General features: G+C 41.4%; 1 protein-coding gene across 1 annotated transcript; it reads right to left on the bottom strand.

Moving 5' to 3' along the window:
* Positions 1-256: 256 nt before the first annotated feature.
* Positions 257-11,091, bottom strand: LOC110536674 (60S ribosomal protein L18). The gene is made up of 7 exons (XM_021622388.2): positions 10,974-11,091; positions 10,161-10,247; positions 9,843-9,950; positions 2,910-3,008; positions 2,456-2,579; positions 2,075-2,144; positions 257-389 (listed from the first exon to the last, which is right to left on the bottom strand). The coding sequence occupies exons 1-7, from the start codon at positions 10,974-10,976 to the stop codon at positions 314-316; spliced, it is 567 nt and encodes a 188-aa protein (XP_021478063.1). The 5' UTR covers positions 10,977-11,091; the 3' UTR covers positions 257-313.
* Between the last annotated feature and the right edge of the window lie 6,497 nt (positions 11,092-17,588).

The raw sequence follows: 17,588 nt of genomic DNA, 5'->3' as shown, positions 1-17,588 counted from the left end.
CTAGTCAATACGGTCTAGGCTAGACTGTCCATGCTTCCAATGCACTCATCACCTGTCTAAATAAAAATATTACACAAGACATTGAAAAACAATTATTAGTAGTACTACATGTTATAAAACGGTCTAGGAGTGAATAGTAATAGCAGCTTGATTCAAGTTGTCCATCAGGTTTGCACAATAAAATGTCTACCTAGTGAAGTACTATGCAAGTGCAACAAAGCTCTGAAAAAAAAAAAAAAATGGACAGAGACATTGCTTCATTTTGTATTGCTCTTTTTATTTGTATCAGATTCCATGGAAAACAAAAAATACTTTAGGCCTTGTATCCACGGCTGGATCTGCGCCCACGAGCACGTTCAAACTTCCTGCCCTTGGAGCGAATGTAGGGCCTGAGGGAGAGAAGAGATATGCCATTAATTCAGTGTTTCAAACAACTTCCTAGATTCTGCAGATTTGCATTATGTGCATTGTCCAACTCAATGTAAAACAAAGCAATAGTCTGGGGACAAAACTAGCAAAATACAGCTAGGCCTAATGTATTTAAATTATGCATTTTTCCTTCTCCGTTCCTTGAAGTAATCACTGATATGATATAACTGGGTTGGAGAAAGTGAATCTAGTGGAACCCAGGCGTATACAAATTTCTCTACACCAATGAATGTTTTATTTGGATCAGAATGATCCGGATTCTGGAATCCTCCGTTTTAGAATTCAAGATCAATCTGGACATTTTTGAAAAATAAATCAGATGGATCATTCTGCTCAAGACGCCACAACTTCAAGATCACTGAATCCAGATGTTCAGTGCTTTGAACAGGCCTACCTACCCCTCGCCATCTACTGGACAGGTTATGGCACTGCCACTAAACTGTCATAGGGAACCCGAGAGGAGTAAACTAATGTATATAGTGCCATTTGTATTTATATAAGATTTGTGCTATTTGTACCGTAAGATTTTCACTGTATCCTGCAATTACACCAGCGAACCCCTGTAGGTGACGATTAAACACGGAATCAAAAAGGTACATGCATTTACTTGCAGGGACGCAAACTGGCGAGGGCCCAAAAACACAACAACATTTTTGTTACTTGTGATTTTCAACGATGTAAAGTCGCACGCGTGACTTTCTCCTTTATGGTAGTGTCTCTCAGTCGACATAACCGCAAAGCCTAGTCAGACTGGCCTGTGCTCTTACAAGCGAAATTAAAAGATGAATTAATCCAACATAATAGAAGGACCATCACTGTCTGCACACCGCAACTCACCATCACGGCTAACATGTACACCCCCCCCCCCCCCCAAATTTAGTTCAGATCTACATGATTCACGTGGATGACCTATTTTGAAATCATCCCCGTATTTGACACTTCTCAATACAAACAAATTGCCGCATTCAGTACCTATACTGCAGTCAAATTAATTCAGATGTAAGAGTATTTTAAACCCCCTCACCTTAGTTATATTGACATATCTTGGTTGTAGTGCCTTTCACCTTTATAAACCCACCCTGAATGCACCCTTCCAGTGTGATCAGGATTATCGCCATCTAAAACAACCCTAATCACTACCTTTTGAGTTTTGAAAAATGCAAAAACAAATGATCCTGATTAAAGGTCAGATTGGATTACAAAATCCAAATCCCTATACAGAGGATCCAAATCTCATTTACCAGTTTTGAAATACTAAATTCTAACAATTCAATCCGATTGCTGTTTTTTAACACTGGGCTCAGGGGCTAATTCAGTCAGGTGCAACATATAGATTAGAACACTGCAGACAAACTGACAATTGTTTCTACATGACAAGAGAAACATGGTTGTCCTTCTCTACACAATGCACATCTAGTATCCTCATTCTAAGGGCTCTCCACAACAAGCTCCTGTACTAACAAAACATCTTATCGAAGTTCTCAATATTCAGAAAGTGTCCTCCGTTTAAAAACATTGGTGATTTTCAGTGAAAACAAAACTGGAACGAACTTGTCAAACAATTTGGAAAAAATTATCTAAATTGATAGATATTGAATGAAACCCTAGGAGAGCAGCAATCTCATAAAAGGGGTACAATACTCACTTGGTGTGACTGTGGGGGGTTCCACAGGCTTTTCCAAAATGCCTGTACACCTCTCTGCCCTTGCGGGGTCCTGAAAGAAGGAAAACAAGTGAGTTTCAGACCAGAGTAACAGGGCTGTCACTCAATAGCCACAAAGCCAAAATTGCCTATGATGTAAAAATGAATGAACACAAAATTAGCTTTTTGGCCTTAACTTAGGTAGATTTAGGTTAGCAGTATAGTTAAGGTTAGATTTAAGAGAAATTGTAGAAATAGGCATGGTTTAGCAATAATCTGACCGTGGCGGTGATAACAGTAACAGGACTGTAGAGCAAAGGTACAACAGAATATCCCCAGCATAACTTTAAACTTTGAACATTGTTAAACTAGTAGTGTTCTTACCTGACAGCAGCACGGTGCCCTGTCCTTTGGGGGCAGCCAGAGCCAGCTGGTCAAAGGTCATGACCTGGCCTCCGGCCTTCAGGATCCTGCGGCGAGCGCCATCAGTCACCTTCAGAGCGCACACCTGAGGGAAGGGAGAACAGAACACGTTTAGCAACTCATGTTAGTACTTAATTCATTTTCAGTGAAGTAGTCTAACCCTAGTGCGGAAGAGCAACCCAGTTACAGGGTGGGAAGGCTTTTACTCCACCGATTGTTGCAAAACATTTCTTAAACTGGAAGCAAAGGGAATGGGACGGGACCTACCTGACTTGTCCAATAAAAACGCAAGTTTTGCTTCGATTTGGCTCTTAAACATTTTCCGCAAAAAATACACCGCAGGTTAAACCAGGTGTTAGTGCTAGAGCAAAAGCCTGACCCAAACAAGCATCTAGTAAGTTAAAACAACCTTTACCTTGAGCTTGGGGATATCCTGAATTCTGACATCATCAGTGACAGTTCCCACGACAACTGCGGTTCTGTTCTCACGTCCAGGAAGTTTCATCTTACGGATCTGAAAAGGACGGCAAATAGTTCAGAAGAGGGACAACCGCCACACAGTAAAGATAAATACTAAGATGCTTTCACTTAGCTGTGTATTCATATCAATAAATCTGGAAGGACATTGTCCCGGTTTCCCGATAGCAATGGAACTTGGGCTAACAAGGGTTAATTGGGGGGGGGGGTGTACAGTTCAAACACATGCAGAGTATTAATATAATTAGGCAAGGCTCTTTGATTTACATATATACTTATAATGTCCCAGAGACCCGCTAACTTATAATGTCCCAGAGACCCGCTAGAGTCTAGCCCGTTGTCATAGTCCTGGAGGGCCGATGACACGCTTTCCATAGTCAACAAATCCATGACTTCCATGCTGAAGCGCTGTGGTTTACACTCTCTCCAATAGAGGTCAACCGATTAATCAGAATGGCCGATTAATTAGGGCCGATTTCAAGTTTTCATAACAATTGGAAATCAGTATTTTTGGGGCGGCGATTTTTTTTTATATCTTTATTTAACTAGGCAAGTCAGTTAATTAAGAACACATTCTTATCTTCAATGACAGCCTAGGAACGGTGGGTTAACTTCCTTGTTCAGGGGCAGAACGACAGATTTTCACCTTGTCAGCTCGGGGGATCCAATCTTGCAACCTTACATTTATTTAACTAGTCCAACGCAATAACCACCTGCCTCTCGTTGCACTCCACAAGGAGACTGCCTGCCTAGACTTAGGAGGGATGCCACCCATTAGATAAAATACAGAACGGTTCCGTATTTAACTGAAATAATAAACGTTATGTTTTCGAAATGATAGTTTCCGGATTCGACCATATTAATGACCAAAGGCTCGTATCTCTGTGTGTTTATTATAATTAAGTCTATGATTTGATAGAGCAGTCTGACTGAGCGATGGTAGGCAGCAGCAGGCTCGTAAGCATTCATTCAAACAGCACTTTTGTGCGTTTTGCCAGCAGCTCTTCATGACTTCAAGCCTATCAGCCTAATGGCTGGTGTAACCGATGTGAAATGGCTAGCTAGTTAGCGGGGTGCGCGCTAATAGCGTTTCAAATGTCACACGCTGAGACTTGGAGTAGTTATTCCCCTTGCTCTGCAAGGGCCGTGTCTTTTGTGGAGCAATGGGTAACGCTGCTTCGAGTGTGGCTGTTGTCGATGTGTTCCTGGTTCGAGCCCAGGTAGGGGCGAGGAGAGGGACGGAAGCTATACTGTTACACTGTCAATACTATAGTGCCTATAAGAACATCCAATAGTCAAAGGTATATGAAATACAAATGGTATAGAGAGAAATAGTCCTATAAATACTATATTAACTACAACCTAAAACCTCTTACCTTGGAATATTGAAGTCTCATGTTAAAAAGGAACCACCAACTTTCATATGTTCTCATGTTGAGCAAGGAACTTAAACGTTAGCTTGTAAAAAAAATACATGGCACGCACATATTGCACTTTTACTTCTCCACCACTTTGTTTTTGCATTATTTAAACCAAATTGAACATGTTTCATTATTTATTTGAGGCCAAATTGATTTTATTGATGTATTATATTAAGTTAAAATAAGTGTTAATTCAGCATTGTTGTAATGGTCATTATTACAAATACATTTTAAAAAATTGGCCGATTAATCAGTATCGGCTTTTTTTGTCCTCCAATAATTGGTATCAGCGTTGAAAAATCATAATCGGTCGACCTCTACTCTCCAATTCAGAAATATTGTTGGTTTGACTGATAGGAAGGCCAGTACAGTGATATGTTGCGTGGTTCTAGATTGGATATTGTCCACCCTACTTCCTAGCAGTCACACTAAAGGACAGACAACATATCTACCGCAGTCCAAAATCTTTTGACAGCTGGACATTTCCATAAAATATGCGTTTGTGTACCAACCTCACCACAGCCATGCCAACACAATTCTGAAAGGCTTTGATCCATTTTTAAAAAACCTGTGAGGTGTAATATAAGCCTATGTAAGACCATTGGAATAATTTTATACCAGACTAGGAACCCAAACCGGCTGCGTGCGTGCGCCATCGTGCATAAATTTATTTTGTCCCCCTAAACCAGATACGATCACGACACGCAGGTAAAAATAGCAAAAGCAACTCTGAACCAATGACATTAATTTGGGGACAGGTCGAAAAGCATTAAACATGTATGGCAATTTAGCTAGTTAGCGTGCACTTGCTAGCTAATTTGTCCTATTTAGGTAGCTTGCTGTTGCTAGCTAATTTGTCCTGGGATATAAACATTGAGTTGTTATTTTACCTGAAATGCACAAGCTCCTCTACTCCGCCAATTAATCCACACATAAAACGGCCAACCAAATCGTTTCTAGTCATCTCTCCTCCTTCCAGGCTTTTTCATCTTTGAACTTATATGGTGATTGGCATCTAAACTTTCATAGTATAACCACGACTACCGGCAAAACAGTTAGTCTTTCAATCACCCACGTGGGTATAACCAATAAGGAGATGGCACATGGGCACCTGCTTCTATAAACCAATGAGATGGGAGAGGCAGGACTTTCAGCGCGATCTACGTCAGAAATAGAAAGGAGTTCTATTTTAGACCTTGGCATCGCAGATGCTTGTTGGTGCACGCGAGCAGTGTGGGTGCAATAATTGAATAACATGGATTTCTAAATTTATTTGGAACATACGCAATGTGTCCGGTCTGCATGTTACAGTTGGATATCAATGTTTTTCCATATCGCATCCCACTCTACTGCGGTGAGAGATACACACAAGTCCTGTTCCCAATGTGACACGAGTAGGGATGTTGCTGTTTGGGGAGGAGAGACCAACCAGCTTGTATAAGGTGGAAACCGTTCCTTTCCCATTAGCAGCACCCCTTAGTTTGTTGTCCATCACTTTTAGATCCCACATCAACACCATGAGGTAATAGATTATTGATTTGAGTTGCAAATAAGGTAGAAATGTCCAAGCCAAACTCTGCTATCAACTCTTTAAAATGGTTTGACAACACACCAAGCCAAACTCTGCTATCAACTCTTTAAAATGGTTTGACATCACCATCCCTTACGACACCTGACTGATGTTTTGGCATAGCCAGGTAATATTAGCCAATGTCTTTCTCCCTGTAGTAAACAAGGGGTTGTTCCATATTGGACATGAGGGATGCTTCATAGATAACCTTTATGAAGTATCTTTGCCACGTCACATGAAAACTCAAGTGGCTTACCTTACAGTAGCACTTGGGGTAATACCATAATGATGATATAGAGATCAAATTACTGTCACAAGACAAGTAATACAAATAAACAGGAACAGCTAATCCACACTTGCTTCTTGACATGGACAGTTTATGGTTAATTATTGGTTTCTTATCTTTCCACAATAAGCCAGAAAATAAACTACACATCTCTTTAAACCAGTACTGAGGGAATTGAAGGGGAGCAGCATTTTCACTTTTGGATGAAAAGCATGCCCTGAGTAAACTGCCTCCTACGCAGTCCCAGATGCTAATATATGCATATTGTTATTAGTATTGGATAGAAAACACTGAAGTTTCTAAAACTGTTTGAATGATGCTTGTGAGTATAACAGAAGTCATATGGCAGGCAAAAACCTGAGAAGAAATCAAAACAGGAAGTGGGAACTCTTGAGGTTTGTAGTTTTTTAACTCAGCCCCTATCGAATAGTGGGATATGGGCCATTTTGCACTTCCTAAGGCTTCCACTAGATGTCAACAGTCTTTAGAACGTTGTTTCAGGCTTCTATTGTGAAGGGGGGCCGAATGAGAGCTGATTGAGTCAGAGGTCTGGCAGCCGCCTCGATCTCAGTCACGTGCATTCACACGAGGTAGGTAGCTCTCGTTCCATTGCTTTTCTACAGACAATGGAATTCTCCGGTTGGAACATTATTGAGCATTTATGATAAAAACATCCTAAAGATTGATTCTATACTTAGTTTGACAAGTTTCTACGACCTGTAATATAACTTTTTTAACCTTTCGTCCGACGTTCGGCTGGACTTGAACGCGCGTTTGGATTTGTTTACCAAACGCCCGAACAAAAGAAGCTATTAGGACAAAGTATGAACTTTATCGAACAAATCAAACATTTATTGTAGAACTGGGATTCCTGAGAGTGCATTTTTTTTATTTTTTATTTATTTCACCTTTACTTAACCAGGTAGGCTAGTTGAGAACAAGTTCTCATTTACAACTGCGACCTGGCCAAGATAAAGCATAGCAGTATGAGCAGACAACACAGAGTTACACATGGAGTAAACAATTAACAAGTCAATAACACAGTAGAAAACAAAGGGGGAGTCTATATACAATGTGTGCAAAAGGCATGAGGTAGGCGAATAATTACAATTTTGCAGATTAACACTGGAGTGATAAATGATCAGATGGTCATGTACAGGTAGAGATATTGGTGTGCAAAAGAGCAGAAAAATAAATAAATAAAAACAGTATGGGGATGAGGTAGGTGAAAATGGGTGGGCTATTTACCAATAGACTATGTACAGCTGCAGCGATCGGTTAGCTGCCCAGATAGCAGATGTTTGAAGTTGGTGAGGGAGATAAAAGTCTCCAACTTCAGCGATTTTTGCAATTCGTTCCAGTCACAGGCAGCAGAGTACTGGAACGAAAGGCGGCCAAATGAGGTGTTGGCTTTAGGGATTATCAGTGAGATACACCTGCTGGAGCGCGTGCTACGGATGGGTGTTGCCATCGTGACCAGTGAGCTGAGATAAGGCGGAGCTTTACCTAGCATGGACTTGTAGATGACCTGGAGCCAGTGGGTCTGGCGACGAATATGTAGCGAGGGCCAGCCGACTAGAGCATACAAGTCGCAGTGGTGGGTGGTATAAGGTGCTTTAGTGACAAAACGGATGGCACTGTGATAGACTGCATCCAGTTTGCTGAGTAGAGTGTTGGAAGCCATTTTGTAGATGACATCGCCGAAGTCGAGGATCGGTAGGATAGTCAGTTTTACTAGGGTAAGCTTGGCGGCGTGAGTGAAGGAGGCTTTGTTGCGGAATAGAAAGCCGACTCTTGATTTGATTTTCGATTGGAGATGTTTGATATGAGTCTGGAAGGAGCGTTTGCAGTCTAGCCAGACACCTAGGTACTTATAGATGTCCACATATTCTAGGTCGGAACCATCCAGGGTGGTGATGCTAGGCGGGGATGCGGGTGCAGGCAGCGATCGGTTGAAAAGCATGCATTTGGTTTTACTAGCGTTTAAGAGCAGTCGGAGGCCACGGAAGGAGTGTTGTATGGCATTGAAGCTTGTTTGGAGGTTAGATAGCACAGTGTCCAATGACGGGCCGAAAGTATATAGAATGGTGTCGTCTGCGTAGAGGTGGATCAGGGAATCGCCCGCAGCAAGAGCAACATCATTGATGTATACAGAGAAAAGAGTCGGCCCGAGAATTGAACCCTGTGGCACCCCCATAGAGACTGCATTCTGATGAAGATCAAAGGTAAGTGAATATTTATAATGCCATTTTTGACTAATGTTGACTGCGCAACATGGCGGATATTTCTTTTGACTGTTTTTGGGCTCTGAGTGCCGAACAAAACATACATGTATTGTGTAACATGAAGTCATATGAGTGTCATCTGATGAAGATCAAAGGTTAGTGATTAATTTTCTCTCTATTTGTGCTTTTTGTGACTCCTCTTTGGCTGGAAAAATGGCTGGGTTTTTCTGTGACTTGGTGGTGACCTAACAATCGTTTATGGAGCTTTCGCTTTAAAGCATTTTTGAAACCAGACACTGTGGCTGGATTAATGAGAATTTTATCTTTAAAATGGTGCCTAATACTTGTATGTTTGAGAAATTGGATTTATGAGAGTTGTGTTGATTTGTATTTGGCGCCCTGCAATTTCATTGGCTGTTGGCGAGGGGTTCCACTAGTGGAACCAGGTTAACATCATCCCTAATGAGCTATAGGACCCTTGGTATCGTACAGCTGGGATTTGACAGTGTTAGTATGATACCATCAGCGTTTAAGTTGGTTTTGAAGTCATGACCACTCAGTGATTCCACTTATATCCCCCTTAGCCTGTTTTAATGCGGTCATCTCGTTGTAAGATTGTTTAAAAATCCTTTGCTCATTTGTAACAATAAAGACATTTGCAACTTTATATTTGTAGTCAACTTTGTTCTGAAGTTATCTGCGGTCAGAAACATCTAGATTCCATGTTTAGCTGGAGATTGTGTGTATAAAGTGACGCAGATGGGCAAAAAAAAAGCATCCAACAACGGCCACTGTAAATAACGAGCAGTTTCAAGCCCAATTTTAGTAACGACGGTTTTGGGTCTTAAGATGCATTTGGGAAACTGGGCCATTAGATTTAAATCATTTAGCAGATGATGTTATTCAGACACTTAGAGGAGAAATAAGTGCATGACAGACTTTTCACCTAGTGGGCTTGGAACCAGCGACTTTTCGGTTAATGGCCCAATGCTCTTAAATTACTAGGCTGCCTGCCACCCCAACTGGGACATGTTCAAGAAGCCACGTAAGAGGTGGAAAGATCTCCAGCTCACTGAAAAGGTACCAAATCATCAGAAAGGAAATTAACCATGACATAGGAGTCAATGGTCAAAAGAGAATCATAACTAGAATGTTTGAGCAAGGAAGTGTAAAAAAACAAAACAATAAAGCATTGTAGCGCAACAGGCATAAGCAGGAGTACCAGCTGAAGTTGTCCTCCCACTTGTACTGTTGCCCTCTTAGGTCTTTGAATCTGTGACTTTGACTGCCATTCAATTGAGTTGATTGTAGCAATTTGATTCTGTAGTAGGTTAAAAACACAGCAAAGGGACAGATTGATGAAACTCACCATGCGGGACACTGATATCGGAGGCCTGTGGGTCCTGCTCATGAAGAGCCTCCTGAGGACCACCTTGTTGAAGGGAGCAGTGGAGCGACGGGCCAGGAATCTGTAAAGCTGTGGGGACAAGAACATAAACATTTATTAAGTAGAAAGTATTGACTACTCAATGTAAAATGTTAACAAGGGTTACTCTGAGCTATGTGCTGCATAGATTTTACAATTAACCAAAAAAGGTCTAACATCAAGATGGGAAATCAACAACTTAGTTGTCGGACTACTTGTTTACATGACAATGCCTTAATGTATAAAGGTTGCGACACTTACCTTGACCAGGAGCCTCAGGTAGATATCCTGACTCTTGGGCTCCTTTCTGTGCACCTTACGGTCCTTGTTGTGTCGGATGTCAACTCCCTGTGAATAGATGGTGCAGGTAAATACATGAGAACTTGCCATTCGCGCACCGATCAATTAAAAACAGAATTATTAGTTACACAGTGTTAATGACATTGCTGATCACTGTGCCATGGAAATGTACCTTTGCATGCTTCTGAACCCTATGCTTTATGGCTAGACCTCAAACGGAAGACCACGTCTACTAACGTTACAGTGTAACTCATACCTAAACAGCACCCAAATCATTCACACCCAACTTGAATTTGGCAGCATACCGTGAAGCATAACGTTGCAGTCTCATACACAGCGGCTAACTAGCGATCCAGCGAAGTAACGATAAGTAGCATAGTTCACCAACACTGGTCAAATGGCACGTTTTCAATTAGGGCCATCTACCTAGTCAGGTAGCCGATACAATCTATTTTGGAGAAGTCTCAAAACGAAGGAACAAAAGTTACCGACATTTCTCGAAAAGCAGTACCAGTATTTCAATATCTTGTGTCTAAGTTACACGCTGTCTTTCGGGAATTAGTGAGAATACGCGGTAGCAAAACTACTGTGACGCTAACCACCGGTAGTGAAGGACGTTAAAACGCCAAATAGTATGTCAATACCATTCGGAATTCAAACCAAAGACATCAAGGCAATTAGATACATGGAAATGGTTGAATTGTGCTACTGTAAAAGTGAGGATGGACTCAGATTATCAAGTCAGTTAACGATGTTTTCATAAACTGTACCTACCATCTTGGACTCAGAGTGGAAAGGGAAAAGGAAGAGTCGCTGTCTCGCGATAAAGACTTCTCCGCGATTGCGGAGGTCACACGCGTTTTCGTTGGCTGTTTTGCTATTACTTCCTGTGTGATCATCACGTCGTCAAAAAGTCATTATATTTCTATTTTATATGATTCTATTCGTTAATTAATTTAATCCATTCATCATTTGTGTATAGGCTAGTGTGAAGTGACTTTCTAACCAATAAATACACTATGTGGAAAACAAATTAAATTTCAAAATACTGTCTATTATATTTTATTATGTGATTTACATAGAATTAATAATCAATTTTCTTAACAAAACAGAAAAGTGAACTCACTTCTCTTCTTGTAATTTCTCAGGCTCTTAATTTTTTAACTTGGCAGATGTGTTGCTACCTACCCTCACCACCTGGGGGCGGCCTGTCAGGAAGTCCAGGATCCAGTTGCAGAGGGAGGTGTTTAGTCCCAGGATCCTTAGCTTGGTGATGAGCTTTGAGGGTACTATGGTGTTGAACGCTGAGCTGTAGTCAATGAAAAGCATTCTCACATAGGTGTTCCTTTTGTCCAGGTGGGAAAGGGCAGTGTGGAGTGCAATAGAGATTGCATCATCTGTGGAACTGTTTGGGCGGTTTCTGGGATAATGGTATTGATGTGAGTGTATGTAAACTTCCGACTTCAACTGTATATATATATATACAGTGTGTGTGTGTGCATATATATATATATATAAAGTCAAAAGTTTGGACACACCTACTCATTCAAGGGTTTTTCTTTATTTTGACTATTTTCTACATTGTAGAATAATAGTGAAAACATCACAACTATGAAAAAACACACGTGGAATCATGTAGTAGCCAAAAAAGTGTTTATATTTGAGATTCTTCAAAGTAGCCAATCTTTTCCTTGATGACAGCTTTGCACACGCTTGGCATTCTCTCAACCAGCTTCATGAGGTAGTCACCTGGAATGCATTTAAATGAACAGGTGTGCCTTGTTTTTATTTATTGAACCTTTATTTAACTATGTTAAAAGTTCAATTCTGGAATTTCTGTCCTTCTTAATGCCATTGAGCTAATCAGTTGTGTTGTGACAAGGTAGGGGTGGTTTACAGAAGATAGCCCTATTTGGTAAAAGACCAAGTCCAAATTATGACAAGAACAGCTCAAATAAGCAAAGAAAAATGACAGTCAATCATTACTTTAAGAAATGAAGGTCAGTAAATGCGGAAAATGTCAAGAACTTTGAAAGTTTCTTCAAGTGCAGTCGCAAAAACCATAAACTATGATGAAACTGGTTCTCATGAGGACCACCACAGGAAAGGAAGACGCAGAGTTACCTCTGCTGCAGACAATTATTTGCTGCAGACGATTATTTGAACTTCAGATTGCAGCCCAAATAAATGCTTCACAGAGTTCAAGTAACAGATCCATCTCAACACCAACTGTTCAGTGAAGTGAATCAGCCCTTCATGATCGATTTGCTGCAAAGAAACCACTACTAAAGGACACCAATAATAAGAAGAGACTTGTTTAAGCAAGAAACACGAGCACAAGCAAGTCTCGTGGAAATTTGTCCTTTGGTCTGATTTTTGGGTCCAACCGCCGTGTCTTTGTGAGACACAGAGTAGGTGAACGGATGATCTCCGCATGTGTGGTTCCCACCGTGAAGCATGGAGGAGGAGGTGGCATGGTGTGGTGGTGCTTTGCTTGTGACACTTTCAGGGATTTATTTAGAATTCAAGGCACACTTTACCAGCATGTCTACCACAACATTCTGCAGCAATACGCTATCCCATATGGTTTGCCCTTAGTGGGACTATCATTTTTTTCCCAACAGGACCCAAAACACACCTCCAGATATGTAAGGGAGAGAGGGAGAGAGTGCTGCATCAAATGACCTGGAATCCACAATCATCCGACCTCAACCCAATTGAGAGGGTTTGGAATGAGTTGGACCACAGAGTGAAGAAAAAGCAGCCAACAAGTGCTCAGCATATGTGGGAACTCCTTCAAACTGGTTGACTGTTGGAAAAGCATTCCAGGTTAAGCTGGTTGGGAGAATGAGAAGAGTGTCATCAAGGCAAAGGATGGCTACTTTGAAGAATCTAAAATCTAAAATCTATTTGGATTTTTCAATTTTTTTTGGTTACTACATGATTCCGTAGTTTTGAGGTCTTCACTTTTATTCTACAATGTAGAAAATAGTAAAAATAAAGAAAAACCCTTGAATGAGTAGGTGTGTCCATACTTTTGACTGGTACTTTATATATATATATATATATATATATATATATATAAATATATATATATATATACACACACACACACACACACAAACACTGTATATACAGTGCCTTGCGAAGGTATTCGGCCCCCTTGAACTTTGCGACCTTTTGCCACATTTCAGGCTTCAAACATAAAGATATAAAACTGTATTTTTTTGTGAAGAATCAACAACAAGTGGGACACAATCATGAAGTGGAACGACATTTTATTGGATATTTCCAACTTTTTTAACAAATCAAAAACTGAAAAATTGGGCGTGCAAAATTATTCAGCCCCTTTACTTTCAGTGCAGCAAACTCTCTCCAGAAGTTCAGTGAGGATCTCTGAATGAACCAATGTTGACCTAAATGACTAATGATGATAAATACAATCCACCTGTGTGTAATCAAGTCTCCGTATAAATGCACCTGCACTGTGATAGTCTCAGAGGTCCGTTAAAAGCGCAGAGAGCATCATGAAGAACAAGGAACACACCAGGCAGGTCCGATATACTGTTGTGAAGAAGTTTAAAGCCGGATTTGGATACAAAAAGATTTCCCAAGCTTTAAACATCCCAAGGAGCACTGTGCAAGCGATAATATTGAAATGGAAGGAGTATCAGACCACTGCAAATCTACCAAGACCTGGCCGTCCCTCTAAACTTTCAGCTCATACAAGGAGAAGACTGATCAGAGATGCAGCCAAGAGGCCCATGATCACTCTGGATGAACTGCAGAGATCTACAGCTGAGGTGGGAGACTCTGTCCATAGGACAACAATCAGTCGTATATTGCACAAATCTGGCCTTTATGGAAGAGTGGCAAGAAGAAAGCCACTTCTTAAAGATATCCATAAAAAGTGTTGTTTAAAGTTTGCCACAAGCCACCTGGGAGACACACCAAACATGTGGAAGAAGGTGCTCTGGTCAGATGAAACCAAAATTGAACTTTTTGGCAACAATGCAAAACGTTATGTTTGGCGTAAAAGCAACACAGCTGAACACACCATCATCACTGTCAAACATGGTGGTGGCAGCATCATGGTTTGGGCCTGCTTTTCTTCAGCAGGGACAGGGAAGATGGTTAAAATTGATGGGAAGATGGATGGAGCCAAATACAGGACCATTCTGGAAGAAAACCTGATGGAGTCTGCAAAAGACCTGAGACTGGGACGGAGATTTGTCTTCCAACAAGACAATGATCCAAAACATAAAGCAAAATCTACAATGGAATGGTTCAAAAATAAACATATCCAGGTGTTAGAATGGCCAAGTCAAAGTCCAGACCTGAATCCAATCGAGAATCTGTGGAAAGAACTGAAGACTGCTGTTCACAAATGCTCTCCATCCAACCTCACTGAGCTCGAGCTGTTTTGCAAGGAGGAATGGGAAAAAATGTCAGTCTCTCGATGTGAAAAACTGATAGAGACATACCCCAAGTGACTTACAGCTGTAATCGCAGCAAAAGGTGGCGCTACAAAGTATTAATTTAAGGGGGCTGAATAATTTTGCACGCCCAATTTTTCAGTTTTTAATTTGTTAAAAAAGTTTGAAATATCCAATAAATGTCGTTCCACTTCATGATTATGTCCCACTTGTTGTTGATTCTTCACAAAAAAATACAGTTTTATATCTTTATGTTTGAAGCCTGAAATGTGGCAAAAGGTCGCAAAGTTCAAGGGGGCCGAATACTTTCGCAAGGCACTGTATATATATATATACAGTTGAAGTCGGAAGTTTACATACACTCACATCAATACCATTATCCCAGAAACCCTAGACTCACTCCAATTTGCATACCGCCCAAACAGATCCACAGATGATGCAATCTCTATTGCACTCCACACTGCCCTTTCCCACCTGGACAAAAGGAACACCTATGTGAGAAAGCTTTTCATTGACTACAGCTCAGCGTTCAACACCATAGTACCCTCAAAGCTCATCACCAAGCTAAGGATCCTGGGACTAAACACCTCCCTCTGCAACTGGATCCTGGACTTCCTGACAGGCCGCCCCCAGGTGGTGAGGGTAGGTAGCAACACATCTGCCACGCTGATCCTCAACACTGGAGTTCCCCAAGAATGCATGCTCAGTTCCCTACTGTACTCCCTGTTCACCCACGACTGCATGGCCAGGCACGACTCAACACCATCATTACTTTTGCTGACGACACAACAGTGGTAGGCCTGATCACCAACAACGACGAGACAGCCTATGTAGAGGAGGTCAGAGACCTGGCCGGGTGCTGCCAGAATAACAACCTATCCCTCAACGTAACAAAGACTAAGGAGATGATTGTGGACTACAGGAAAAGGAGCACCGTACACATCCCCATTCTCATCGACGGGGCTGTAGTGGAGCAGGTTGAGAGCTTCAAGTTCCTTGGTCTCCACATCAACAACAAACTGGATTGGTCCAAACACACCAAGACAGTCGTGAAGAGGGCACGACAAAGCCTATTCCCCCTCAGGAGACTGAAAAGATTTGGCATGGGTCCTGAGATCCTCAAAAGGTTCCACAGCTGCACCATAGAGAGCATCCTGACCGGTTGCATCACTGCCTGGTACGGCAATTGCTCGGCCTCTGACCGCAAGGCACTTCAGAGGGTAGTGTGTACAGCCCAGTACATCACTGGGGCAAAGCTGCCTGCCATCCAGGACTTCTACACCAGGCGGTGTCAGCGGAAGGCCCTAAAAATGGTCAAAGACCCCAGCCAAACAGTCATAGACTGTTCTCTCTACTACCGCATGGCAAGCGGTACCGGAGTTCCAAGTCTGGGACCAAAAGGCTTCTCAACAGTTTTTACCCCAAGCCATAAGACTCCTGAACAGGTAACCAAATGGTTACCCGGACTATTTGCATTGTGTGCCCCCCCAACCCCTCTTTTACGCTTCTGCTACTCTCTGTTCATCTTATATGCATAGTCACTTTAACTATACATTCATGTACATACTACCTAAATTGGCCCCGACCAACCAGTGCTCCCGCACATTGGCTAACCGGGCTATCTGCATTGTGTCCCACCACCCGCCACCCCCTCTTTTTACGCTATAGTTACTCTCTGTTCATCATATATGCACAGTCACTTTAACCATACCTACATGTACATACTACCTCAATAAGTCTGACTAACAGGTGTCTGTATATAGCCTTACTACTCTCTTTTCAAATGTCTTTTTACTGTTGTTTTATTTCTTTACTTACCTACACACACACACACACACACACACACACACACACACACACACACACACACACACCTTTTTTTCCCGCACCATTGGTTAGAGCATTTCACTGTTGTATTCGGTGCACGTGACAAATAAACTTTGATTTGATTTGATTTAGGTTGGAGTCATTAAAACTCGTTTTTCAACCACTCCACAAATTTCTTGTTAACAAACTATAGTTTGTTAACAAACTATATCTACTTTGGGCATGACACAAGTAATATTTCCAACAATTTACAGACAGATTATTTCACTTATAATTCACTGTATCACAATTCCAGTGGGTCAGAAGTTTACATACACTAAATTGACTGTGCCTTTAAACAGTTTGAACTGTTTGGCCATAATGACCATCTTTATGTTTGGAGGAAAAAGGGGGAGGCTTGCAAGCCGAAGAACACCATCCCAACTGTGAAGCACGGGGGTGGCAGCATCATGTTGTGGGGGTGCTTTGCTGCAGGAGGGTGTGGTGCACTTCACAAAATAGATGGCATCATGAGGATCGAAAATTATGTGGATATATTGAAGCAACATCTCAAGACATCAGTCGGGAAGTTAAAGCTTGGTCGCAAATGGGTCTTCCAAATGGACAATGACCCTTGTGATGGACAATGACCCTTGACCCTTGGAAGCTTGTGGAAGGCTACCCAAAACGTTTGACCCAAGTTAAACAATTTAAAGGCAACGCTACCAAATACTAATTGAGTGTATGTAAACTTCTGAATCACTAGGAATGTGATGAAAGAAATAAAAGCTGAAATAAATTATTCTCTCTACTAATTTTCTGACATTTCACATTCTTAAAATAAAGTGGTGATCCTAACGGACCTAAGACAGGGAATTTTTACTCTTATTAAATGTCAGGAACTGTGAAAAACTTTAAAAGTATTTGGCTCCGACTTCAACTGTGTAAATATATATATTTTTTGCTTTCATTTAGCAGATGCTCTCATCCAGAGGAACTTACAGGAGCAATTAGGGTTAAGTGCCTTGCTCAAGGGCACATCAACAGGTGTATCACCTAGTAGGCTTGGGGATTCGAACCAGCGACCTTCCAGTTAGTGGCCCAACGCTCTTAACTGCTAGGCCATCATGCAAAGATGAAAAACACA

This window comes from Oncorhynchus mykiss, chromosome 2, assembly GCF_013265735.2.
Source record: "Oncorhynchus mykiss isolate Arlee chromosome 2, USDA_OmykA_1.1, whole genome shotgun sequence".
Lineage (NCBI taxonomy): Eukaryota > Metazoa > Chordata > Actinopteri > Salmoniformes > Salmonidae > Oncorhynchus > Oncorhynchus mykiss.
This window is presented reverse-complemented; position numbering and strand designations above follow the sequence as displayed.

Coding starts and splice junctions, on each gene's coding strand:
- LOC110536674 (XM_021622388.2), bottom strand. Junction 3,009..9,842: donor CGATATCAGTGTCCCGCATG/GTGAGTTTCATC, acceptor CGTCCTTTTCAG/ATCCGTAAGATGAAACTTCC. Junction 390..2,074: donor ACCCCCCACAGTCACACCAA/GTGAGTATTGTA, acceptor TCTCTCCCTCAG/GCCCTACATTCGCTCCAAGG.